This window comes from Heliangelus exortis, chromosome 21 (genome assembly GCF_036169615.1).
Source record: "Heliangelus exortis chromosome 21, bHelExo1.hap1, whole genome shotgun sequence".
NCBI classification, from domain to species: Eukaryota; Metazoa; Chordata; class Aves; order Apodiformes; family Trochilidae; genus Heliangelus; species Heliangelus exortis.
Window position 1 is genome coordinate 7,516,885 of NC_092442.1, and position 24,942 is coordinate 7,541,826.

General features: G+C 41.9%; 2 protein-coding genes across 6 annotated transcripts; both read left to right on the forward strand.

The window, feature by feature from the left end:
* The first annotated feature begins 52 nt into the window (after positions 1 to 52).
* SHPK (sedoheptulokinase) lies at positions 53 to 8,484 on the forward strand. The gene is made up of 7 exons (XM_071764890.1): positions 53 to 562; positions 1,802 to 1,943; positions 4,572 to 4,755; positions 5,576 to 5,728; positions 6,681 to 6,856; positions 6,975 to 7,175; positions 8,060 to 8,484. The coding sequence occupies exons 1-7, from the start codon at positions 362 to 364 to the stop codon at positions 8,452 to 8,454; spliced, it is 1,452 nt and encodes a 483-aa protein (XP_071620991.1). The 5' UTR covers positions 53 to 361; the 3' UTR covers positions 8,455 to 8,484.
* TRPV1 (transient receptor potential cation channel subfamily V member 1) lies at positions 8,484 to 22,380 on the forward strand. Of its 5 annotated transcripts, XM_071764874.1 has the most exons (17): positions 8,486 to 10,266; positions 11,187 to 11,385; positions 13,295 to 13,610; positions 13,986 to 14,152; positions 14,454 to 14,606; positions 14,980 to 15,120; positions 15,608 to 15,906; positions 16,518 to 16,694; positions 16,910 to 17,071; positions 17,333 to 17,428; positions 18,034 to 18,104; positions 18,789 to 18,954; positions 19,506 to 19,572; positions 19,840 to 20,156; positions 20,712 to 20,839; positions 21,093 to 21,208; positions 21,720 to 22,380. In XM_071764874.1, exons 3-17 carry the CDS (start codon positions 13,309 to 13,311, stop codon positions 21,884 to 21,886), a joined length of 2,529 nt encoding a protein of 842 aa, XP_071620975.1. In that variant the 5' UTR covers positions 8,486 to 10,266; positions 11,187 to 11,385; positions 13,295 to 13,308; the 3' UTR covers positions 21,887 to 22,380. The 5 variants fall into 5 exon arrangements, with proteins under 5 accessions (XP_071620974.1, XP_071620970.1, XP_071620972.1 ...); XM_071764873.1 differs by having other exon boundaries at positions 8,484 to 11,385; positions 14,980 to 15,126; XM_071764869.1 differs by having other exon boundaries at positions 8,484 to 10,595; positions 11,187 to 13,610; positions 14,980 to 15,126.
* Positions 22,381 to 24,942: the final 2,562 nt, after the last annotated feature.

A 24,942-nucleotide genomic window follows, 5' to 3' on the forward strand; every position in this document is an offset into this window, starting at 1 on the left:
TGGTGCCCCGCGGGTCTGTGAGGAGGGGGAGCTGCGAGTGGCGGGAGGGCTCCCGGATTTGGTTGTTTGTTCATGTTGCGTTTAAAGCGGCGCAAGTCGCCGCGCAGGCATGGAGAAGGGATGGTTTGTCACGATCAAGAGGGAGGGGTAGCGCCCAGGCAATGCTGAGGGGAGACATCTTCGGCCAAAGGACGAAGTCCGGGCCGCGTTCTCTGCCCGGGCCCTGAGCGCTGCTGGGGTTGGAGCCCGCGCTGATCGTGGCCTCGGCATCCGTGGCCCCCTCAGAGGCAGCGAGGAGCAGTGCGGGGCTCAGCGTGGCGGGGCTGGGTCCCGCCATCAAGGAGAGACGCGGGGAAGGTGAATGCAATCCTCTCCAGCCATGGCGGGCAGAGAGGCGGGCGGCGGGCCTGCTCCTGCTCCTGCCTGTGTGCTGGGCATAGACCTGGGCACCACGTCGGTGAAGGCAGCGCTGTTGGAAGGGACAGAGAGAGGGCTGGTGGTGGCAGGGAGCTGCTCCAGGGAGACACAGGCATACACCAGTAGCCTGGAAGCTGGACCACAGGTAAGGGGTAGCAGATAGCACTGCAGACTCTCAAAGGGTCCCCTCCTTGCCATGTAGCAGCTGGGTTGTTCTGGCACATTGTGAAGCCTTGCAGTGGCTTTCTTGGATTATTTTTGTGCCTAGGTTAACAAATGGTTGCTGCATGCTTCTGGATGTCTGCAAATAGAACTAAAATGCTCTCTGTTTGCTGTTCAAGAAGGTCAAGTACAGCTGTTTTAAGAAAGAGTCAGGTTCTGGAAAGTTGCTTAAGACAACTAAAACTGATCTCCTATGAATCATTACCTTGTCTTCGGTGCTGCCAGTCAGGAGACAGCAATCACTTGCCAACTGGAAGGGCATTTTGCATGCTAACCTAAGCTGGAATTACAGCTGGAAATTCCTTGTGGAAATCACCAGGAACATGTTCTCCTATTAAAGATCTTTACATCCATTGCGTTGGTCAGGCTGAAAAAGGAAGAGTCAGAATCGTAAAAAACAAGTATGGACATTGCTCTGGCCTGATACTGTCATGAGTTCAGAGGGTAATTTCTGACTAAAGATACCAAACAGGCCAACTCCCCATTATACATCATGTTTATGCAGCCAAAAGTATGTATGTGCAGATGAGTTTACATCTATATGTAGACATACTTGAATACTTTTGCTTATAATCTTCATACTGGTCTGTCACAAAGGAATCTGGATCTTCAGAAGTGTGAAAGCTGGAATGCAGCTGCTTTTGTGGCACCATTTGGTCAGTATGCCAAGTAGATCAGTTTGCTGGTAAGTTCTAGGAATAGAGTATCTAGAAACCAAGTATTAATGTCAAAATATTCCAAAATTGGAAGGAAGTAGCTTTAGGAAGGGGCTTTAGGAAGGTGTAAGGAAGGCAACACACAAATAATCCTTTCTCTGGGGAAAAAGAGCAACAGCATATAAGGTGAACTAATGAAAACATATAATGAGTGTTAATGGATTTTTTTAATGTATATTTGAGTATAACTCAGGCAATTAAGAATTATTTGGCCTTCAGTTTAAGAGGCTGTTGTCTCTCAACTTTCCAGTCTTGTTTTTTAATTTTTGTGGTTTTATGGTGGTTTTTACTTTTTTTTTTTTTTAATTTAGTGAATGTTATTCTAATACATGCTATTAAGCTAAATGAATGCTGTTCTTCACTTCAGACCAGAGGAGCCTTGTTTAATAAATACAATGCCTGAATTCTAATGGCTTCATGCTCAGAATAATGCTTTATGATTACAGGGAATGGAGCAGAGTGTCCGAAGAATAATAAAAGCATTGAATGAATGCCTTGCTGCTCTACCTCAGCAGCAGCTTCAAAGAGTCACTCACATTGGCATTTCAGGACAAATGCATGGGATTGTGTTTTGGAAAAAAGATAAAGGTAATATTAATTATTTGGCATTCCTGTTCAGAGTGTGAAACTTGCACTTTGGTCTTCAGAACTAAGAGAAGATGATCTGTGGGAATTTTGCTTTAATTACAGGAATTTCAGCTGCTGACTGTAGTTGACTGTGTTATTTACACAGATTAGTTGCAGGCTTTAGTCTTGTGAGATCCCTGCAGAGTCAGCACAGTTATTAATATGAAGGAGGAATAACATATTTGTGGCTTGCTAATTGTCCATCCTGTGCTATCTACTGACAGTTGAAAGAACTTCTGATTCATGTGAATGACTTCTTTTGGGGGGAGGGGAATACTGTTCACCACATCAAACAATAGCTGTTGCCCAGTATTTGAAACCTTTCTAATGATTCTGTGGCAGCTGTTCTGTGTATACCTTGAAAAATTAACTATGCTTCATCTTAAAGCTAGAATTTGTATAGCATAGCTCTCCAGCAGTGAATATTTCTATGCTACTTAGAAATGCTGTTGAAAGTGCTGCTTGAAAGTTCAATAAACAATGCTTTCAGCCTTTTTTTTTCTCCCTTCTCAAATCTCAAGGTGTTTTGTTTGTTTTTTTTCCTAGCAAGTCTTAGATTGTTGTGTTGCATTCATCTTGCTGCTTATGCTTCAATGAGTAGGAGCTGAAAGAATGATTATAGTCACGATTCTGAATGCTCAGCTGCTTGAGGAATGAAGGGCCAAGACCTCAGGAACAAAACCAACTGCAGTGAGGTAGCCACGTGGGGTTTGATTGTGCAAATAAATACTCAAACAGCATTTGTGACAGGGAGGATGTGTGGAATATTCAGGCCTTGGCTTGCCAGCCATGTCAGACAGGGATGGATTAATTTTTTGGATGACAACCTACCAAAGTCTAAGGCTTTCAGAATGCAGTTCCATGTCTTTTTGCTTTATGATGGGCACATCTGAACAATTATATCACTCTTATAATAATGGGAGCTACACAGATTAAGCAAAGATTTATTGTAAACCATAGAACAGATTTCCCAAAAGTGCTGGTCACTGCCTGTCACAAGTTGTCAGGGTCTAAATTGCTTTTAGAGACTCTGCTCTTCATTACTGGCTGTAATTTTATGTTAAATACTAAACTGATTAGAAAGAAGAAATCCAGAGGCTGATGGACTGAAGGAGCCATTGCTTGCTTTCCAGCTGTCCCAAGGGCTACATAACAGAGCCTCATGGGTTCATGGTAGACACAGATTCTTATGTCATATTGGTTAATATTTTATTTCCTAAAGCCATGTGCCACTTCTGTTTCTTTTCTGTCAAGGGAAAGAGGGTGTTTGCTCTCACTTGTTTTGAGTAGACTAAGTGAAACCATGCACTTTGGGACACAAAATGCATTTTTAATGGAATCCTTTAGGGTAAGATTTATGGTTAATAATATTTCTTAAAATCCATTTAAAACTAGAGAGGCAAACCAGTTAGAAATTCAGTTAAAACTGACTTGATGGAGCAGTGAATTAAGGGAACAAGAGAAACTGTGTTTGCTTTACATGTTTCATGTCGTACTTCCCTGCTTTCGTGGCTACTTGTTACTGTGGGAGTGTAACTTCAGATTCCTGTCCCCAGCCCAGGGAAGACTTTTAGCCATGTTTGTGCTGGCCAGTTGAGCAGCTGGGGATCTTCTCTGACCTGTTGGACGACTGACAAAGCACAGCTTGAAACTCTGCTCCCATCCCTAGCCCAAACCCAAAAAGCTGCTTCAGTTACAGAGCCAGCTGGAGGGGGGGTGTGTGTCCCCACAGTGTGCCAGACATCACCTGGGAGAGCAGCAGTGGTCAGAGGTGTGCTGTGACTGCAGAGTGTGCCAACAGACATCCCATGGCACTGCTTACTCTGCTGCTGGACAGGACCTTTGCAGAAGTGTTTGTGGTGAGCATGTCAGGGCAGGAAGAAGCCTTTTGGATTGGAGCTGTGAAGGCTCTGAGCTGCTCTGAGAAGCTGCCATAATTTAACCGAAGCCTTTGTGTGAAAGGATGTGAAGGTTTCATCAGAAGTGTAGTGTTCTGTGTTCAGAAGGAACATGCTGGGCTGGTAAAATGAATTCAAACTCTATTCTACCCTTTGTGAAGCTTTGTTATGCACTACAGCTGCTCTGTAGTACTTTGCAGTCCATTACAGATCCAGATTTCCTATTGCTTTGGCTCAGAAAGTGATGGAACTACAATCTATCCATCACAGACAGTTCCTTACTAATCCAGCATTCTCCAGGTTGTGATGTGGCAGATCCCAGTTAAGGTTTGTATGGGAGAGCTGTCAAGCTGTCAAATCAGCTCATTAGCTCCCATAGCAGAACTGTGGGTTTTTTTGTTGTTGTTGATCACCTGTTATTCAAGTTGTATAATAAATATCTCAAGGTGCAACTTGCTTGTCTCTCTGGGCAAGAAGAAAGCCCTTCAGTGCCATTCTCTGTTCTAGCATTAGGATGACATCTAGGGCTGGAAAGTGTGACTAATTAATTTGATTACAATGACTGCTGGCTCCATGTCTGCTCTTTTTCCAATATATTTGACAAATTACTCAAGAGTGTCCAGAAATGAAGATTGCCAGGCAGAATATGCTGCAGGGAATCACTGAACTTCTTGGATACTGTGTGTTTCAGGGTGCAAGTGGACAGAGGGTGGGACAGGCCCCACCTTTGAGCCAGAGGAAGTCAGTCACCTCATCACTTGGCAGGACGGCCGCTGCAGCCCCGCCTTCCTCTCTTCTCTTCCTCTGCCACAGTCACATATCAGCTTGGCTACAGGATTTGGGTGTGCCACAGCCTTCTGGTATTTAAAGAAAAGGTACTTGGAGCTGTTTTACTGGCAGTTTCTCATCTTGAATTTATGTGACAATTAGTATTCCTGTGACATGTTACTGCCACTACTGGCTGAGGGGCTGCAGTTCTCTGTAATCATCATAAAGTAGTCAAAGAATATAGAAAATGGCAGCATTCAGTACATGCAACCAAGCACACAGGAGTCTCTGACCTCATAAAAACACTGCTGGGCTCTTTTGTGAAAAGAAAAGCTTCTGACCATATATTAACTGATGCCTTGAAGTATCACAGAACAATTCTAGCCCATTCTACTGCTCAGAGGAGTTCTGCTGATGCAATTGAACAGTGCAGTTTTGCTTTGTGCAGATTGTGAAAAGTACAAACATGCCTAAAACAGCAAGAGAGTTGCTTTGCCCAGTTCCTGCCAGATGCTAAACCAAACAGTCCCTAAATTAATTTGCATTCCTTCCTTCCTTAGACACAGAGATCCCTATGAGGCGTTACAAATTCTCTGCTTTGTTGTGGCATGTTTGCAGAGGATACAATTTTTCACTTAGGACCTGGCATCAGCACCATTTGCTTTTCAGTTCCATTTCTTGTGTGCTCTGCTTCTCAAAGAGCCAGTGTCTTCCTCAGCAATGAGTCCAGGTTCAATAAATGGGGAAAAATGTATTAGATTGGGGTTTTTTCCAGCATGTGTTCTGCAGATGCAGGGAGCATGGCATGATCTTGCTTTAGACTTGTGGAATTCCTGACTCCAGCTGCTTTGGTTTGCTCCTGCTTTTTTTGTGCCATTAAGTACATTTCCATTCATGTTTTTGTTTTTAAAATGTTTTATTTAAAAGTCCAGATTTTCTGAAGTCTTACGATGCAGCTGGCACTATCCATGACTATGTGGTTGCTATGTTGTGTGACCTGAAGAAGCCACTCATGTCTGTCCAGAATGCTGCCAGCTGGGGATATTTTAATTGCACAAACAAGAGCTGGAATACTGACATGTAAGTGCTAAGGTCATTCAGAAGGGTTTGTGCATTGCAGTTTGATAAAAAGGGATTGAAAGTTACTCCTAATCAAGTAGGGTAGCCTGTAGTGAAAAAATATTCAGAGTTTTCTCTGTTTTGTAAGATATGTATCTTTAAATTACATAAATTCTGGCATAGTATTTTTAGAAATACCTGAGACAGGAGACAGCAGAGCTGAGAGATTTGTCTGTGGGGCCAAGTATACCAAACTGGTCTCTTTAGTTATTTAAGCTGAGCTCCTTTGCCAGCTGCTAAGACTCACTGGAAGTCTTACAGAAAATTAGTTTGTTTATTTATTTACCTATTTATTTCAATGATTTGTTCTTTCAGGGCTGAGTGCTAAGGCCTTGTATGTTTCAGGGCTTAGGTTAGGCCAGGACTCCAAGATGAAAAGATCTGCTCATGAAGGTATGGAAGAGTGACAGAAACTTGTGTATGGCCTCCCAAACTTTCACTGCTCTGGGGGTTTTGCTGTAGCAATGTAGAATATCTTGCAGTTTGATTATGTAAGGAGTTTGGACTTGACTTTGTGATTTGGTTTTGAACCACTAACTGCATGAAAGCTTCAAAGTCTTTGACACTTAGAAGTTGCATTTTTTTGCTGCTTTTGGGATTGTGCCTTCACCCTGGAACTGTTTGTCTGTTTGACATCAGTAAGTTAAACTTGCTGAACATGTACTGCTGGATACTTTCAAGTAACCAGGTCATATATAAAGGAAAGCTATGTATTCTTCTGGACTATTCTAGTTAGCCCATCCCCTTTAAATGGAATGCTGCTTCTGTGCAACACAAAGCTTTCAGAATAGGTGAAAGCATCCATAAGTCCAGCAGCCACAAATGAATGGCCAGGTTCACTTCAAATTGGTCTCTGTAGTCATGACACACATTCCCATGCTGCTTTCCTGCAATTATATTGTTCTGATTGCAGATTGGAAAAATCTGGCTTTCCTGTTCACTTGCTTCCAGAGGTGGGAGACCCTGGCAGTATTGCAGGCACAACAGTCTGTGCATGGCATGGAATTCCCAAAGGAGCAAAAGTAGGAGTTGCTCTGGGAGATTTCCAATGCTCTGTTTATTCTTGTCTGACTGAGAAGACTGATGCAGGTAAGATATCTTGGTATCTTACTCAGTTTTCACTGTCCTCCTTCAGGGATAGCCTGATAAAATGCTGATTTTTTTTTTTTTTTTTTTCTTTTTTTTAATTATTTCTTTTGTGTTCTAGTTCTTAATATCAGTACCTCTGCTCAGCTGACTATCTCGATGCCCCTGGGTTTCCAGCCTCCAGAGACACCAGATCCTTCCTCAGCTGTTACTTATTTTCCCTACTTCAGTGGTGACTACCTGGCAGTGGCAGCCTCCCTTAATGGAGGCAATGTCCTAGCAGCATTTGTGGACATGGTGGCACAGTGGACAGAAGAGCTAGGTAAGCTATTTCAAGGATAATTAAAGCTTAAAACTCAGATTATTCAGTGAGGTAAGAGGAAGCTAAGGCAAAGGAACAAGCCTAGAACTGTTTTGTTACGCCATACAAGGAACAAGGATGCAGCTCCTGGGTCATGCTTCCTAGACCTCTGGAATTTCCCACAGGAGCTTATGAACAGGCTGGGACAGTCAGGCTTGGACTCCATATTCACAATGCCTCAAGGTTTTTCTTTCAAGAACACAGGAAAATTATTTTTTGCAAGTTATTTTTCCAAAGGAAAGGTCAGCAAATTTGAGAACAGTATCTAACATTGTATGACTGCAGTCTGAAGGACTCCCTTGATTAGATCAGTTGCCTTTTGCTCTGTATCTTGTAGCACTCTAATGGATTTTAAGACTCAAACTCATCCAGTTTTTTCAAGACTCAAACTCGTGCAATATCTTCTAAGTGTTTAAAATATGGTCTTCAGGGTTGGGCTTTTGGGGTTTTTTTAGTAGTCTCTTGGGTTTTGTAATACAGAAATAAGATCTAAAATTGTTCATTCAGTGAGTACTCAAAGAGAACTTTCCATTCAGGTGCAATCCAGCCATTAGGGCCTTTAAAATACTTAGTGTAGTGTAACTTAGCACAGTATAGGCAAAGAGAAATAGTTGTATTGTCAGGAAAGGAGTTTCTGTAGTCAGAAAAAATTCCTAAACAGACACTAGATACAATTGGATGGGGGAGCTGTGGTTCATAATCCTGGGAAAACAATTACCTCTGGGACAGGGGGAAAGATGTACAATATTTTGCTGAACAGGGGGATCAGCTCCATTTGAATCCTCCACAGGTGAGCTACACCACACCCCTCAGCAGTAACACTGTGTTTCCCATCTGCTTCCCAGGGCTTCAGGTTCAGGAATCTGCCATCTATTCAAAGATAATCAATGCAGCCTTGGCTCAGAACGACAGCAAACTCTCAGTCCACCCAACCTTATTTGGAGAGAGACACAGTCCTGAGCAGCTGGCATCGGTGACCAACATTGCTGTCTCCGACCTGTCCCTGGGTCACATCACGAGGGCTCTGTGCCGCGGCGTGGTCGAGAACCTCTGCTCCATGCTCCCTGTGCCGCGGCTGCTGGAGACGGGAGTCAGGAGGGTCCTGGGGAGCGGCAGCGCCCTCGCCAGGAACCAGGTGCTGCGCCAGGAGGTGGAAAGGGTTTTCCCATTCCCTGTCGTTTATGGGAAGGATGTCGATGCTGCCGTGGGGGCTGCCATGGTGATGGTCCACAGAAAATAAAGTCGTTGTTTGCAATGGCCTGGGACAAAACTTCTTGGTTTTTTTTTAATTTTTATTTTAAAATCGTTTCCTGGCTGTGCAGCGTTTCCTTTCACTTCCTTAATTTTTTTCTGGGGTTGTATTCACCATGCCATCTCACTCATTACAGTGGGGGGGGGAGGAAAAAAAAAAAAGAGAGAAAAGCTTGCATTTAATGTCTTCTGCTTCTGCACGTTTCATTGCTCTCTCATTCCCATTTGTGAAATGAGAAGTAATTATCAGCTTAAATTTGACTGAGTGACTAAGGGAAGATCCATTAAAATTCTGCATAAAATGATATTTCATGTGAGGCTCATTTTCCTGGTAGGAAATCTGTTTAGAAGGACCAGGAGACATGAGTAGCTGTCTGTTGCTTTCATTAGGTACTTCTTGTCAATAAGCTGTCTCACAATATACATATATATGGGCAGCAGACAGGGATGTCAGCCTTGTTTGGGGAGTTGGGTGGCTCTTGGACAGAATGAGTGCCAGTTTTCTCACGTTGCATGTTGTCTCTGGAAAAGATCTTTGCTTGAACATAAACAAACAATTAAAATATAACATGGGGGATTATTTCTGTGGGTTGCCAGGTCAAGGACAGTTGACTAATGTGAAAGGCAAGGTTAGGTCAGTACTATGATGGGAGATAAATGGAATGTGGGGCTTATATCTAAGTGGAAAAAACATTTACAGGGTGAGATAAAAGTATTTTCTTTATTCAGACAATTGTTTTGGGATTTGGGTGGTAGAATGGACTAGGGCCTCTCTGAAACAATCAGAATTTGTGGTAAACAAGGTGGATGTACACCTTTTTTGCTCAAATGAGACTGGGAAGGAAGGAGGGTAATTTCGTTTTATCTGGATACAATTTCATTACTTAGAAGTATTCCAACTGAAATGTGGAAGTGTATTCCTACCTTGCCCATTAGCAACATCAGGACTGCCTCCTCTTTGTAGTAAGAAAGCTGCTCTGAGATCTTAATTAGAGATGGATTAATTTCCATCTCCCTCCAGGCATCTATTCAATGCTGTGTTGAGGGAACTATTGGCATATATAGGAATTACAGTGTGGATTTTGTAAAAACTCTTAATTGTGTTATATGTAGTTCTCACTCTAATTTTATTTTAAAATATTTTTGCATCAGCAGGTCTGCTTTCATTTTTATTGAATAACTGGAAAGAACCACATCTGGAGGATACAGCTTCCAGATCATTAGTACACGTGCTGATGTTTTTCCATTTGCAGTGGTGGAGAAGGCTCTGAATGGGTAAAATCATTCTCCAGCATGGAAGTCTCACAAATTCAGTTCAGCATTCTGGATGCAGGACCCAAAAACAAGATTAAATTCTTTCCTGTTTATTATTGGCCTGTCTAGATAAGTTTTTACATCTTGTACCTTTGAACCAGGTCCCCTACTGAGATGGAGCATGATATGTCCTACCACTGTTGGAAAAAGCAATGGAGTGCTGCTGGTAGGAAGGAAACAGCATCTTCCCAAGAAACACACATCAAGGAAGCTGATGGAGGAGGCATCAAACCTCAGAAAATATCAGAAATCTCCCAAAGAGAGCAGTAAGACTGAAAGGAGCTGGTGTCTGGAATGGGAGAGGAGAGGGAAAGAGTATTTAGCTAAAGGGACCAGCAAGAAGCTGGAGATGGAATAAGGCAGACCCTGTACTGATCCATATCATTTCCAAAGCAGTCTGTGAGCTGGAGAGAGATAATTGTGATGCTGAGTGAGGGGCTCTGCTCAGCAGAGTTCCAGGAGCACCAGCTAAGGACCTGGCTTATTGGTAATCTATACTTATGCATTAATAAATAGGCATCTTATCTCTTGTGAGTGCCATGCCATGGGGTGATTTAAGGAGTGTAATTAGTTTGCTGTTAAAAAGGCAAATACTGTATTCTGTTATTCATACATGGATAGGTGGCAAGACAGGAAAGGTAGTTACCTTTTGCAAAACATAAAGCAGATAATGTCATTGGGTAATTTCATGATCTAACTCAAAACCTCAGGAGCTGCAGGTCTGGAGGATGCTTCTAACCTATCACCTGCAGCCTATCAGCTCAGCCTGCTGGAAAAGCTGTTTTACTAGACCAGTTTTTGGCAAAAAGGTCTTAAGTAAGTAAAATACTTAACAATATATCACACTGCTTTTATCTTTAAGGGTGTTAGATCTATTCTAGATTAGATAACATTATTTTGCCTAATGACATTAATATGGGAAAGCAGACTTACATATATGTATTATTTAAATAAAACATAGCAAGAACATGGAATGATACAATGGCCTTAGGTCCTCTGTGTCATTGGTTTTCCCTCAACTCTGTTCAGAATCAGCTCATCTGTAAAATACTTGGTGGGGCTTTAAAGCAGCTGCCCAAGAAAGATGTCCAGGAAGATGGCTGATCTAGGAGAAAAGTTGTGGCATATTTTACAAAGTTTTCAAATTGAAATGGAACTGACCCACAGAAACAATTGTTGTCCTGTGGTCTGGGTGTTTTTGCAAGCTTTGAGTGTATTTACAAAGAGGAAATCTGGAGAAAGAGTATCCATTACTGGATGCAATTAAAGGGGGTGGAAAAAAAACCCAGCAACTTACAGCATTTCTTGTAAAGAGCTTTGCTAAGCTCCTGGGAATAGAAGCTACTGAGGCTTCTGGTTCCAGAATTGATCTTAATGATCTTATTACTCTATTCCCTATTTTTCTAGTGAAGTTCCATTGATTCTAAAAAATCATCAGACACATAGGGCACGTTTGCAGACAAATGAAGTGGAGAAGCAAACTCTGAGGTCTTTTCAGTCCAAGCTCCTTGGAGGAGGAATATCTGGCAGCAAATTCCTGTGCATCAGAGGGTGTTCACTGAGGCTGGACTGTTTTGCTGAAGACAGGATTTTTTGGGCAATATTTGTAAGTTCTGCATGTATATTTGAATATCATGGGTGTTAGTTGTAGTCTCCCTTTGGTATTTATTATGTGATCGGGTTAGATATTCTAGGAAAAATATTTCATTTATTATTTCAAACAACAATGTACACATAGGATTCAAAGACTTTAAGAAGGTCGTGCATTTTTTAGGATTTCTTTTTCCCAAAAATCTTTCCATAGAATTTTGAAGCTTGTTCCCCTTGCAAATTCACTCATGAGGAAATGTGGTTTCGTCTTCATTATCAAAGATATTACCAAGAGGGTTTGGAAAGAAAACCAGATATAATGACTGAAACAGGTTTGAGCAAATTGCCAGGAGTGAGTCTGTTCTGTGGATGTTAATACTGCACCTATTCTGTGGAAAATGGGTGATTCCATTTTTCATAGCCATCTCTCTGATATTTTTGGCTCAATACACATTAATTTAAATAATACAAAAAAACCCCTAAAATTACATATTGCTTTATTCTCAGTGTGGGTTTTTTCCATTTTTTTTTTTTTAAATATAACTTTTTTTAATTGCAATATTTTTCTATATGGGATTTCTTATTTATAGAACAATTAATAAGACATATTATTCTTTCAGAGTGATTGTAAGTACCCAAAGAACTTGAATGGTGAGCTGAGGACATTGTGAGTTAACTGCTGTCATCAGTAGTTCACCTGTATGTTGCTCTTTTGCTTCCAGTAATCCTAAGTATGCTAGTTTGCAAATTGATATTTTCTTTGTATGTATGTTGTACAAAGTTACAGAAAATACAAATGCCTGGCAAAAATTCCTTTCCTATCCTCCTTGCACGGGAAAAATGTCAGTGACCCTGGATGTTAGCTTGTCCCATAGAACTGAAACTCAAGCTTTCATGTACAATGTAGCTTTGTAAACAACCCCTCTGGATATTTCTTGAAGATAAACAACCTTGAACCATGTTTATGATGTTGCTTTCATACTGAATGTAGAGAGGTTACTGAGTGCTGTAATTCAGTTTATAACTGAAGGCTTTTTAAAGATTTTGCAACACTCCTGTGCTGTAAGGTTTCTAAGCAATCTAGAATTTTGGAGAATTTTCTGTGGCTGTGCAGCAGTTCAGATATGATGCATTCCTGTCCTCACTGCTGGAGTTCCAGAATATTTTGAATTTGGTAGTATGAAGACCAAGGTTAAAAGTTTAATAAGAAAAAGGGAAAAAAAAAAAAAAAGCCTGCTCTCCTTTCAGTATGTTTGTTAACTTGTGTCAAACCCTTTGTGGCTGTGAAGCTGACAAGATCAGATGTGTGGTCTCACAGTCATCTCTTGTTTGTGGCAGCCCTCCCCTTTCTGTCTCATGTTTGAGGTGACACAAATCTCCCTACAATCAGACACACCAGTTTTCATCTACCACTGCTCTATCTGTGGTGAAGCCTTGAAGTGACAGTTTCCTACACTCAGGAAGCCCTCTGTGCTTTGTGCACTGAGATGGTTATGGCACTGACTGGCTTTTCTCACAGGCCTAATGCAGAACATACTGTGGCACAAACCAGTTAGAAAGTAGAGAAGAAAAGCAGACATTGTGTTTAGGTTTGGGGTTGTTCAGGCTGTGACAATGATTGGAGGATGGAGTTTTAAGCAGAAATGGTTGCAGTGGGGTGGCTGGCAGGCTCTGGGACATGCAGGCATGCCTTCCCCATCCTGAAATGGACAAGGGCAGTGGGGGCACACTGACAAACTGCATGGAGTTAATGACCTACTAAACAGTTCCAACTTTGGGCAAAGTGAATATGTGCCCATCTGTCTAGCTTCTGGGATCAGAACAACCAGTCCATTCCCTGATGTTTCTGGAGAGCAGCCCTAAGCAAAACGGGACTCATGGCTCCATAAAATGCTGACTTGAGATGTTTGTGTGGTTCCTCACAGACTGTCTGCTCATCATGTCTTCCATTCTTGGGAAGATGAAGAAATTTGGCAGTTCTGACATGGAGGAATCTAACGTGACAGATGAACACTCAGATGGAGAGGACTCCATGCTGGAAATGTCTGACAGTCTCCAGGGAATGCCCAGCACCAAGGTGCAGCCACTCAAAAGCAACATTTTTGCAAGACGTGGGAGGTTTGTGATGGGTGACAGTGACAAGGACATGGCTCCCATGGACTCCTTGTACCAGATGGATCACCTGATAGCACCTTCTCTCATCAAATTTCATGCCAATTTGGAGAGAAGGAAACTTCACAAGTAAGTTTGCTGGGTAAAATTTGTTTATAATGAACAGCTTGACAGCTGCAGACCATTTCCTAGGGGAGCATTTATTCTCTCTGTGAGCGTGCCCATTTTTTCAGTTTCACTATTTTCTAGGCCAAAAGAAGGAGCATTGCATCTGCAGTTACTCTGCCATACTTCAATGCCACGTTTAGGTCTGGTTCTCAACTTTTCAGTAGCAGATGCATAATTTTATAGAACAATTCATTGCAGATGATGTTGTAGACTTTGCAGATCCATCTATACTGATCTGTAGTGCTTCACACAAGGAAATGGAAAATAGTGTTTGGGCAGTTTATAAACAGTCTGCTATTTTTCTGACTTTAGATAACTGAAATTTACCCCTTTTAGGCACCTCTCTACAGATTCTATCACAGGCTGCTCAGAAAAAGCTTTCAAATTTTATGACCGCAGAAGAATCTTTGATGCTGTAGCCCAAGGCAACACAAGGGACTTGGATGATCTGCTGCTCTACCTTAAGAGAACCTTGAAGCATCTCACAGATGATGAGTTCAAAGGTACCCTTCAGTGTCACATACCTTAAGTTTCCCTCTTTTTCTAGCAGTTCTCCTGAGATGAAAACAAATCACCATAATTGTGTTAAGCATCTGCAGGGGGCCCTCTAATAGCCAGTGCTTCCCAGTAAATTGGACAATTGATTTTAAGGTTACAGGAGAATGCAGAAAAGCTGGAACTTTCTGTGAAACCCTGAATGAGTTTTCTTGTCCTTTGGAAAGAACCTCATTAATTCCTTCATGCCTGGGGATGGATGGGAGGTTTGTAATCACTACTACAGAACTGCAATCTTTTGTTTTACAGAGCCAGAAACTGGGAAAACCTGCTTGCTGAAAGCCATGCTGAATCTACATGATGGGAAGAATGATACCATTCCCTTGCTACTGGACATTGCAAGGAAAACTGGAACTCTGAAAGAGTTTGTTAATGCAGAGTATACTGACAACTACTACAAGGGTAAGAGAAACAGCTGCTGGGTGAATATTCTTGGCACTGAGGCTGAAGATAAGATTAGGCAGGGCTTGCAAACAGGTAGGAGGATTTATGCCTGAGGATGCAGCATCCCAAAGTTCCATTGTGTGAGTGCCTGAGCACACATGCACTGTTAGGTGTGATTCTGCCATTTTTGATACACAGTGATTTAACACCAGGTTCAGGGAACTTGTGTTTCCTGTCCGTGCCACCTTTTTTTTTGTTCAATTCTAGAGCTTCTTAGTCTGCAAAGCTTTCACTGCCACCATCTTACGTGAAGCTGGGTGAATATTGGTGCCTGGAAGCTCTCAGTTTGTGTTAAACATTGAAGATTTGTGTCTGATGAGTGTCTCTGCAGGCCAGACTGCACTTCACATCGCCATTGAGAGGCGGAACGTGGACCTGGTGAAGCTTCTGGTCCAAAACGGAGCAGATGTTCATGCAAGAGCCTGTGGAGAGTTCTTCAGGAAAATCAAAGGGAAACCTGGCTTTTATTTTGGTAGGGGTGAGCACAGTGTGGGCTTTATTGATTGAGTTATCCTAGCATTGTCCCAAGCACAAGCTGTTAAATAATCCTGTTTATGTGGTACTGGGGGCTCAGAAGTAGCAGATGGGCTGTTCTACCACTTAGTCCAAATGCTTAGTCCCAAAGGCTGAGATGATAAAGAAACACATTTGGTAATTGTTGGTGTTCAGTGGGAGCTTGGTGTCTGCATCCCTTTGTTTCCTGGGCACTGCACCCTTTGAAAGGATCTTACCTTCTGTGGTGGCTCTTTTTAAGTGGCTTTTTCTAAGCAGTCATGTTTTTGTGGTGCACTTAAACCCAAGACAGTGTGATTCTAACAGCTGCCACAAGAACTGGTTCTGTATCACACAGAGAAATTCACCTTCTCCTGGGGAAAGGTGAAAACAACATGATCATCTCTCTGTTTATGCACATGTAGTAAAGGGCTTTCTGACCACTGCTTTCTGTTGCTTTCCCTCAGGGGAGCTGCCTTTGTCCCTGGCTGCCTGCACCAACCAGCTCAGTATTGTGAAATTCCTCCTGGAGAACCCCTACCAGGCAGCCAACATTGCTGCTGAGGACTCCATGGGCAACATGGTCCTGCACACACTGGTGGAGATTGCAGATAACACTAAGGACAATACCAAGTTTGTTACCAAGATGTACAATAACATATTGATCCTTGGTGCCAAGATTAATCCAATCCTGAAGCTAGAAGAACTTGCCAACAAGAAAGGGCTGACTCCATTAACTCTGGCAGCCAAAACAGGGAAGATAGGGGTAGGTGAGCAGATGTGTTTAACTGTCCCATCACTGTATTAAGTTACACAGGGTACACACAAAACATTTATGCAAGACAGATTTTATCACTGCTTGTTGAGGCCTTTTAGTTAAGAGGAAATGGTGCTGCATAGTAACATAAAAAGCTGTATAGTCTTCTAAAGGCTGTGAAGTGTGTGTGTGTGTCTGTGCCCAGCTGGCATTATTCATACACCTCTGCCATGCAAGGCAGTCAAGGTGAAAACAGAAAGCTGGTCTCTGCAGTCACCTGAACTACTAGAGGCCTTGTACTTTTGACTGGCTGATATAACCTTCCAGCAATCCCCATTAAAAATGACTGCTCAGAGATGTGTATCACACATCTCTGGTTTTCTCTTGCAGTTTTGAAACAGATAATGGCAAGTTGTAAGCACTGTTTGTATTTCTTGTTTCCCAGAATCCAGTGAGAAAATTAATTTTGTTTACTTCAGGCTTTGATCTCTGCAGTGCTCTAGTGGTTTGACTTCAGCACAGTTAAAACTAGGGGGAAATAATCCATCTTTGTGGAGATACTGGGGAACCAGAAGTCCATTAGCACTGAAATGTTGGTTGTTTTGTTCTTTTGCAATTAGATTTTTGCATACATCCTCAGACGAGAGATGAAAGATCCTGAGTGCAGACACTTGTCTAGAAAGTTCACTGAATGGGCTTATGGACCTGTTCACTCATCTCTTTATGACCTGTCTTGTGTAGACACATGTGAGAAGAATTCTGTGCTTGAGATTATTGCCTACAGTAGTGAAACACCAGTGAGTATTCACCTCCTTGGCATTTTATTCACAGACTGTTGGGGAAGACCTCCATGTTCCACACAGTGTCTTTTGCCTCATTTCTATAAAATGACAATCTCCCTTCCTGAGTTTAGAGGGTACGATGGGGAGCACTTGCTGAAAAGGAGCATGTGTTGTTTCCAAAGCCCAGTGCATACTGGTCCCATCAAGATTTCTTCCTTTCTTCTGCTCAGAACCGTCACGAGATGCTGCTGGTGGAACCCCTTAACAGGTTGCTGCAGGACAAGTGGGACCGGTTTGTCAAACACTTATTTTACTTCAACTTCTTTGTCTATGCTATACATATCATCATCCTCACCACAGCTGCTTACTACAGACCTGTAAAGGTGGAAAAGGTATGTTACTGCTGTCAGGTATCAGGGGAACCACCCAGTGCCTGATAACCCAGATCTGCCTCCCATTTGAATGTGTGCTCCCAACATCAAAATTTTCTGCTTTCATGAAGGCAGGAGGGAGTTTTTGACCCTGCTTGCTTCCCAATCTTGTCCCTTTGCTGCAACACATTCAGAAACCTACCCTGTTACCCCAGAAATGTAGTTGCTCTCAGCTGCTGGCAAAGCCAGCAATTTCCTGCCTGATTTTCATGTCTTATACAGCCTCCTTTCAAGTTTCATCACAGCACCGGGGAATATTTTCGAGTGACTGGAGAGATCCTGAGCGTACTGGGAGGTCTCTATTTTTTTTTCAGGGGGGTAAGATACTTGAAACATTTACTTTTTGCTGTTTGGATAGATGCAGGAGGGAATCAAACATGCCTCTTCTGTTAATTAACATTGGCTGCTAAAGATGTTTTAGTCAATAGCTATGTTTCTTTTTCTTTGGCTTGATTAGGAGTTATTGGGTTGTGAATGAGCCCCCAGGCTAAGATACAGCTATTTTATCTATTGTGTTAAAAAAGACTATTCTTAGAAGTCAATGAGCATCTTGGCAATTAGCCAAGCTTAAGAATGAGGTACTGCAAATAGCCAGGCACCTATTGAAGATTGTCTGTCTTAGCCTAAAGTCCCTCTGCTTCCTCTTGGCAGCCAGTGGAGAGTGCACAGTGAACCACAGGTCCTCAAGCCAGTGACTGAATGGGTTGTTGTCCTCAAATGAGGCACCCAAAGTGAGGAGAGTCAAGTGTTACTGCAAGAGTCCTCCCCTAGTTATAGCAGTGTTGTGTTGGAGCTTTTCTTGAGATGCTTTATAGGTACCACATCCCTGGTACGGGTACCAGTGCTTAGTTGATGCATTCACATGGGAAACATCTGTTCTTGAATGCTGACCTGGTCTTCATTCCCTTTTTTGTTTTTTCCAGATACAATATTTCATACAGAGGCGCCCATCGTTGAAGACACTGGTAGTTGACAGCTACAGTGAGGTTCTTTTGTAAGCTCCAATATCTTTGGTTGCATTTCAGCATGAATTAAATTACTGTGTGAGATCTGTTGCACTGGCTGAAGCCACTTGAAATAGGAAGGTGCTTTGCTATAATTTCCTGGGTCCTTAAAAAATACTTTCCAGTGGATATCATAGCATTTGAACAAGTGACTCTGGATCAGTGAGCTCCTTTGGAGGTAAAGCAAATGAGGTGTCTAAAAGTTCAGTGATTGTTTCCAACTGCTGCATGACACAGATCTCCAAGTTGGGCTTCCAGTTGAGTTCATGCATTGGATGTGCAGAAATCTTCTCATTCCTAAAGAGACCTTTGCTTCTCAATAATTTGTGCCCTTTCTCTTTCCAGCTGGAGTGCAGCTGACAGGGCAGTTTCATGGGTTGGTGGAAAGAAGGAGTACTGAAGAAATTAGTGTTTTTAAGGACTTTTCTACTGTTGAGTCACAAAGGTCAGGGTTGAGACTTTGGGAGTTTGCATGTGGGGAAACTGAGGAGTTTTCAGGAGGAACTGTAGGATTTGAGAAGGGGAAGAATGAAGGTGAGAGGGAAAGTGTCTGCCAAGGCTGCTTTGTGTTTTGGAGAATACCTCATTCTGCTGTATATACCTCATGGGGCTCCTCTGTTCCCACATCTGTAGCCAAATCAGGACTCTGCAGTCAGACCATGCTTACCTTTCAGCTTTGTTCACTCCTTGCTCCTCCTGAGCTCTGTGGTGCTGTACTTCTGTGGCCAGGAACTGTACGTGGCTTTCATGGTCTTCTCCTTGGCACTGGGCTGGGCCAACATGCTGTACTACACCCGTGGCTTCCAGCAGATGGGCATTTACTCTGTCATGATTGCCAAGGTCAGTCCAGAGGGTGGGTGATGGGCCCAGCTGAGTGCTCAGATCAGGAAACTGTTGCCAACAACCTCATTTCTAGGAGAGAAGTCACCATATCTACCTCCATGATACCACTGGGAAATTCTGTGTCACTCAGCTATACTTGGCCATTACTTTTTGAGTCAAGTGATACGATTTAAAGTATGAGAAAAAACTCCTGCTCCTCATCCATACATTTTAGAGCAGTCTTGATACTATTTTTACCTGCTATGCTTCAAAATAACCACAGTTGGATAGAAATGGATGAGAACAGTGCAGAGTGGTCTGGTGTGAAGTGGCACAGCCTTCTACCATCTGGAAACATCTTTGAATATAAATTGTTACCAAACAGAGCAATTAGCTAAAAGGCAATAGCTGGCTAATAAACCTTTATATATGATGTAGCCAGCTAGCCTGAGTGGGGAAGAAAGATGCAACTGTCTTGATGTGTTTTCTTGTTACAAAGATGAAATTATTATCCTGCATATGTGTGCAAACTGTTAGCAATATAAAAATACTCTGTTTCCATGTTGCAGATGATCCTGAGAGATTTATGTCGCTTCATGTTTGTCTATCTAGTATTCCTCTTGGGATTTTCTACAGGTAATACCATACTTGGAGTTACTTTTTGTTATCTTAAAGAATCTCAGAAAAATTCTACTTTTCAAGTGGCTCAGACTTGTTGTTTTTATATACATGAAACTGAGACAGGACTTTCTGAGGGTGGCAGTTATGGAGAATATTTTATAGAGTACCAGGGACAAAGCACCATGAAGGCAACATATCAGCTTTATTCTCATTTTCTTTGCTTGCAATGGAAATATGAAATTGTAGTTTTATCCTACATGTGTGCTTCCTCTTTTGCAACAGCTGTGGTGACTTTAATTGAAGATGACAACGAGGGGCAAGACACAAATAGCTCTGAGTATGCCCGATGCTGCCACATGAAACGAAGCCGCCCCTCCTACAACAGTCTGTATTACACCTGCCTGGAGCTTTTCAAGTTCACCATTGGGATGGGGGACCTGGAGTTCACAGAGAACTACAAGTTCAAGTCTGTGTTTGTCATCCTTTTGGTTCTCTATGTCATCCTCACATACATCCTCCTCCTCAACATGCTTATCGCACTGATGGGGGAAACTGTCAGCAAAATTGCACAGGAGAGCAAGAGCATCTGGAAACTCCAGGTATGTTGGGTCTGTGAGGCTGCTATCCAAGAAGGAAGGTGTGGGGAAATTTCATAAGAAATTTCAGAGGATCTTTAGGGACTGACATGTTTCTAACAAGCAGGTCACTGTTTCTTTCTCGCTCTCCTGAAGCGTTCCTAAAAAAAGTGTATTAGTTCCTTTTCCATGAATATTTGACATTTTGCCTGAGCAGATGTTCCCAATGTTCCACAGATGTTCAGAATTTAAGAAGTACCTTTGTAATTAGACAGAATTATTTGGGCTTTTGATGATGGAAAATCCTGATCAGACTATGAAGGCAGAGACTATCCAAGGGGAATAAACAATCTTTACCAGACTCATAAAGGCACATCAGGTTTTTTCTGAGATAGGAAAGCAAACTTCGTAGTTCTAATCACAGGGCAGAAATTCAGCATTTTTAATGACATATTAATGAGGGTGATGTTTCAGAGATGCTTACAATGCCTGCTCTAAAATGGTGACAATGATGAATGCTCAAGGTTTTTTAAATAAAGGCAGAATTCAGGATTTGTCTGGTTTTTTTTTACTTGGTAGAGAGCCATCACAATCTTGGATATTGAGAACAGCTACTTGAACTGTCTGGGGCGCTCCTTCCGGTCTGGGAAGAAAGTCTTGGTGGGGGTCACACCTGATGGCCAGGATGATTACAGGTGGTGCTTTAGGTAACCTGTTTGTATATCAAATGGACAATCTTTTATAGAAAAACATGATGGTATCTGGTAGTGGGAAACAGAACTTTCCCCTGAGTGCATTCCTCTGAACAGTACTGCATGCACACTCTCTGCAGGAGTCATTTTAATCTGTTCTCTGGGTCAGCTCTGAGGCTTGAGAGGTGGCAGTGTGTGATATAAACTCATCCTGGAGTTGTCTGGGGATCCTTAGGATACAGATATTTTCTGTTGTTCTCTCTTGCAGGGTAGATGAAGTGAACTGGTCCACGTGGAATACTAACCTGGGCATAATCAATGAAGATCCTGGCTGCTCTCAGGGCCTCAAACGAAATCCCAGTTACTTCATTAAGCCTGGCAGAGGTGAGGGTTTCCAAGACCTAAATCCTACTGTGGGCTACACACCAGTGATAGAAAGTGTGTTGATTAATTGTTAGAGAGCAGACATCTTATGTGCTTAGTGATAATGGCAGTAGTTAAGTGAACTGCATTTTTAGGCAGCACAAAATGTAAAGGATTAAGTGGGCTCATTATCCACATGGCAGTTTTACTCTGGAATAGAAGCCCCATAGATTGAAAATTCTGATTGTAGGTTTTACAAGGCAGATAATATGTGTAATTCCTGAGGAGATGGGATAGTGTGTGATGGCAGCCAAGTAGCCAAAGGCTACTTAGGAGGCTCTGAACTCACGTGATCAGTCTCTACTGTACTTGACAGCTGAAATATGGGAAACTCATGGAACAGGATGGAAAAAACCCACAAAGTTCTTTCTTCCTGCTTCTTTCTTCTTCCTTCATCACCTTTAAACCAATTGTATGTTTTCTTCTGTTTTTTGCAGAGGGGAAAAAAATTAACCATTCCTTGCCTGTTTAGTTTCAGGGAAAAACTGGAAAACATTGGTTCCACTTTTGAGAGATGGAAGCAGGAGAGAAGAGCCTCAAAAACTACCAGGAGAAGTCAAATTAAGACCTATTTTGGAACCTTATTATGAGCCAGAAGATTCTGAAACCCTGAAGGAAACCATCCCAAAGTCAGCCTGATCTTACTTCATTTTTAAGAAGGTTCATTCTGGTTGCCTATGTTGGTTCTCACTGTTAGAATGCTTCATTCATAAGAACAGGGATTTATGAAAAAAGATCAGAGGACTTAGGAAATTACAGTGTGGAAGGATTCATTAAGTAGGGTAAATAAACTACCAGTTGTTTAAAATCCTGTCTTCATGGTTGTTTTTGATATAAATGTGAAAGAAACTGTCTGTACTATTTGGTGTGTATTTATTTGGCTAGATATGTGCATCTAGGCTGTATCATGAAGTGTTAGAAACATTTCCCATAGTTGGTTTTTTTTGTTGTTGTTTTGTTTTATAAATAAATACATTGAGGATTTCCCATACTTCAGGACTTTTTGTGGGGGATAGAGATTTCTGAGATCTGAACTGACATTTGCATTGTTAACTAACAAGAGTTTCACTAAGTTTTGCAGGTTGGTGTAAGTGGGCAGTGATGGTGAATAAAAATTATCTCTTGACCCTGAACACAGTGGGTTGCCTACCTTCCTCTGCTTTTAGATTCTTCTTCTTCAGCAGCTATACCTGATTTTGTGGTTTCAAAAAGTAACCAATCTGTTATAAAACTGAAGACTAACTCATAAAAGAGTAGTAAAAATCACTGGGAGCCCAGAGATGACTTCCTATGAGGGAAATTTCTTGCATGGTAGTTAAATAAATGGGTTCACAGTGAAAGAATACAAAATAATGAATGATCTTGAGATGTTGTTATTCTTTCCTTGTAACACAAGAACAAATATACTCTGAAATTTTAAAGGTTGAATAGCCAAAATCATTGAAATAAATGTTTGTCTTACACTTCAGAGTAAACTCCAGAATTCACAGTTATTGTTACTGAGGCTAAAAGCTTAACAGCATCCCAAATTTGACATTTATTTAGATAACAGATGAACTTTGTACAAAGTAAGAGATAGTGGTTATAGAGAATATATGTTTCAAAGGTCAAATGTATAATAATGTATAACAATAATAATCTTGAAATCAAAGTTTTTGTTCTTGACTTTGACAGCAGCAACAGGAGGAAAGGTGCTGCAAATCCATCTGCCTGGACTAATAAAGAGAATCAGGAAAAGTATCTGAGGAAGAAAATAGGCAGATATGCTGGAACTAAAGATAGGAGCCCTGGAAAGAGAGGGAAGAACAGCAGGAGAGGAAGAGAGGAACTTTGGCACCTTCATGAAAGGTGGCTGGACAGGAAGGGACTAAGGATAAGAAAATTTATCTTACAGCCAGCAGGCCCAGTGTTTCAGTGCTGGATCTGTGCAGCTGTGTCAGGCAAGAAAAGGTAACTGGTTTTACTTTCTTTCTTTGTTATGTAGCACTAAAGCACTTAGACTTAACAGCCTTTAATGCAAAAGCACATATACAACTGTCCTTAAGCCAACAAACCCATGGGTTTCAGTTTGAGCCTGTGCAGTGTTCCTGTTCAAGCACAGTTGTGCTGAAGCCCTTCTGTCAAACTGGGCCAGAGCCTGCAGCCTGTGCCAGGGGAAGCCTGTGCTTGGGCTGAGAGACATCCAGAGTCTGTAGTCAGGGAACATTTGAATGAAAGATAATTTTCATCAATACCTATAATTTTTCTGGATTTAGTGAGATACTGTAACTTTCACTATTGCTAAAGAGAAGCAATTAGTATATTTACATCTGTTCTGCCCTTCACTGCTAACACTTAGATGAAGTTTTGAGTTGTGTGATGTCAGTTCTTTTACAGGGGTCAGGATTTCTCACAGTGCTCTTTTCTCATAGAGTACTACAGCAATATATTGAAACAAAATCTTCAGGCATCCAGCTGCTTTATTTGAAATAGTGGCACCATCTAGAGGATTAGCAAATCTTGTTTCTTTTGTTGACATCATTCAGGACACACAAAAGGGCCCCCACACCATGTGCAGGATCTTCCTTTGGGGATACCCCATAACCTACTTGCCCCAGGAAAGCCCCTCTCCCTCTGAGAGAGGGTTTTCCAACCCAACTGTCTTGGGTTGCTTCCTCTGATCAAATTAATTATGCAGAATCATATTCATCTTTGCCAAGTGTCAGCTACTCCTGTCATTGGACTTTTGTTCTTGACTGTTGTGGTAAATCTTCTAAAGTAAAAAAAAATAAATTAAAATCAACGTACATTAAAAATCCCAGGTAGGCTGATGAGCAGCTCACTGTCAGGCAGTGTCCCTGATATTTACCACTAGCTTCCACGTTTTGGTGCAGTTGAGAGAATCCTTTTGCAGTGAAGGATACTTATTACAACTCTTTCTTGCTCCATTAGGCAACAGGCATGGATTTACCAGGGCCTGGGAGGAAGAGGTTTTAATTGATGCTGCCAGATGCAGCACAGACACCCTGTGCCTTCTTAATGTGGTCACGGGGCTCTGAAGTCCTTCCCATCACCCACCCCTTGGGATTACTCCTGACTCTGGAATAGTTTCCACAGAGAAAATGCAGACACAGTTTCTCCTACATCAGATGTTAAACTGTACAAAGCATTTGCACATGTGGAGAGTACCTTATTTCTCTGGGAAGGAGGGAAAATTGACCAAAAGACCTCACTGGATTTCTCCCTTTCTGGTGTGTTTGTGATACTGTGGCAGAGCTACATCACCATTAGTAACACTTCCTGTTTCAGTGTGCTGGCAAGGAGTGGGCATGAGCAGATGTGAACATTTGCAGACTTCATTTTTTTCAGACTTCATCATCATCACCTGGAAGAGTATTTCTTGGTCATTGTTATAATCAGCTTTTTAAATCAACATTTTAGTCACCTGGATAAAAACTCATGTCAGCTGGAATTGCCATGTCAGCTGCCTGCCCCCCAGCAAGGAGCAGCAACTCCCAGTTACAGGACCTGGAAAGAAGTTTCCCACTCACTCAGCCAGTAAGAGCAGTTTTAGGTCATGTCACTAAGTTCAAGTCTTCAAGTTTCCACAAAGCTCATTTGTTTCCAAGCTGACATAGCAATTTAACTCAGCAGTTCCTCTTATTCCAATGTAAAATGTGGATAATGAACCACCTAGAGAAAAGGGATGGTGTCCT